We start from the raw sequence: 1549 nt of genomic DNA, 5'->3' as shown, positions 1-1549 counted from the left end.
GTTCATAGGGTGGCACGAGATAAAGAGACTACGATTTTTTATTATCACAATTGTCACCCACTGAAGATCTTCCATTCTAGGAACTGTTTTTAGATAAATGTTATTTTTGAAATGGTTTGTGTTTGTCAGGAGATAAAGCTGGTGTTTTTATTTACATTGTCTCTAAGAAGTTACAAGTGCTATTGTCCAGTCTTTGCATCAGGAAAGGCTTTCTAAGGCAACAGTAGCCACACCCCCGCTCCATGAGGCTGCTCTCAGGGAAGCATGTAGAGAAACAGCCCAGCCCTGGAGAACAGCCTGCACATCACCACTTAATGTGATAAAGAGGGCAAGAGCCTGCCCAGGGCCACCTTGACATCCTTGTTCCTCAGTGTATAGATGAGGGGTTTAGGGTTGGGCTGAGGACCGAGTAGAGCACCGAAGTCACTTTGCTTCTTTCTGGGCTGTAGCTAGAAGCAGGACTGATATAGGCACAGAACACAGACGAGTAGTACACAGACACCACGATGAGGTGGGATGAGCAGGTAGAAAAAGCCTTCCTCTTGCCCTCAGCAGAGCGCATGCGCAGGATGCTGGCGATGATGCAGCCATAGGATAGCAAGGTGAGCGCGAAGTTGATGCCTCCATAAAAGGCATCTGCCACAAGAGTCATAATGCTATTTACATATGTGGGGCTACAGGAGAGCAGAAGGAGAGGGGGGATCTCACAGAAGAAGTGGGTGATGACCTTGGGACCACAGAATGACAGTCGTGTCATCAGGCCAGTGTTGATAGATGCATTCAGTGCACAGATGGACCACACACCCATGGCCAGGGCCCCACACAGCTGTGGGCTCATCCTAGAGCTGTAATGTAGGGGACAGCAGATGGCCACATAGCGGTCATAGGCCATGACTGTGAGCAGCAGCAGCTCAGAGGATCCAGACCAGACAAGGAAGAAGAGCTGGGCCATGCATCCCTTGAAGGAGATGGTGTTTTCCTCAGAGACTAGGCCAACCAGCGCCTTGGGCAGCACAGAGGAGGTGCAGATAATATCCATGGTGGCCAGATTACAGAGGAAAAAGTACATGGGACTGTGGAGCCCAGTGCTGGAGGTGACCAAAGCAATGATCACAATGTTGCCTGTTATAGCCATTGTGTAGAGGGACAGGAAGCAGCCCATTAGGAACAGTCTTAGGCTGGGGTGCTCTGAAAAGCCTTGTAGCACAAACTCTGTCACTACTGTCTCATTGGGACTGGCCATCCTTGTGAGGAGTATTCAGTTTACAGAGATGTCTGTTGTCTTCTGAGAGACTACTAGGTTACCACTCCAAACTCTGATTTTGGAATGCCATCATCTCAAAATTCTCTGCTGTCATAAATGAAAGAATGAATATATATTTTTTATCAGATAGACATCTTGTCCCTTATTTCTTTCCACACCATTTGGTATTTTATTTACTTCTGATTTTTCACCAAGAAATTTCTCCCTGTAGATTTGGGTCAAGGTCATCTGTTCCACCCTCCTCTTCTTGAACATGTGCATTGACTGAAGCATCCCTCACTCAAT

At 47.3% G+C, this 1549-nt stretch overlaps 1 protein-coding gene across 1 annotated transcript; it reads right to left on the bottom strand.

Annotated features, from left to right (window-relative positions):
- Positions 1–367: 367 nt before the first annotated feature.
- LOC127186239 (olfactory receptor 13A1-like) lies at positions 368–1243 on the bottom strand. The gene has a single exon (XM_051142682.1). It carries the CDS (start codon positions 1241–1243, stop codon positions 368–370), a length of 876 nt encoding a protein of 291 aa, XP_050998639.1.
- Between the last annotated feature and the right edge of the window lie 306 nt (positions 1244–1549).

Source organism: Acomys russatus, unplaced genomic scaffold (assembly GCF_903995435.1).
Source record: "Acomys russatus unplaced genomic scaffold, mAcoRus1.1, whole genome shotgun sequence".
NCBI classification, from domain to species: domain Eukaryota; kingdom Metazoa; phylum Chordata; class Mammalia; order Rodentia; family Muridae; genus Acomys; species Acomys russatus.
This window is presented reverse-complemented; position numbering and strand designations above follow the sequence as displayed.

Excerpts from the sequence above, each read along its gene's own strand:
- LOC127186239 (XM_051142682.1), bottom strand. The coding sequence starts at position 1,243 with ATGGCCAGTCCCAATGAGACAGTAGTGACAGAGTTTGTGCTACAAGGC.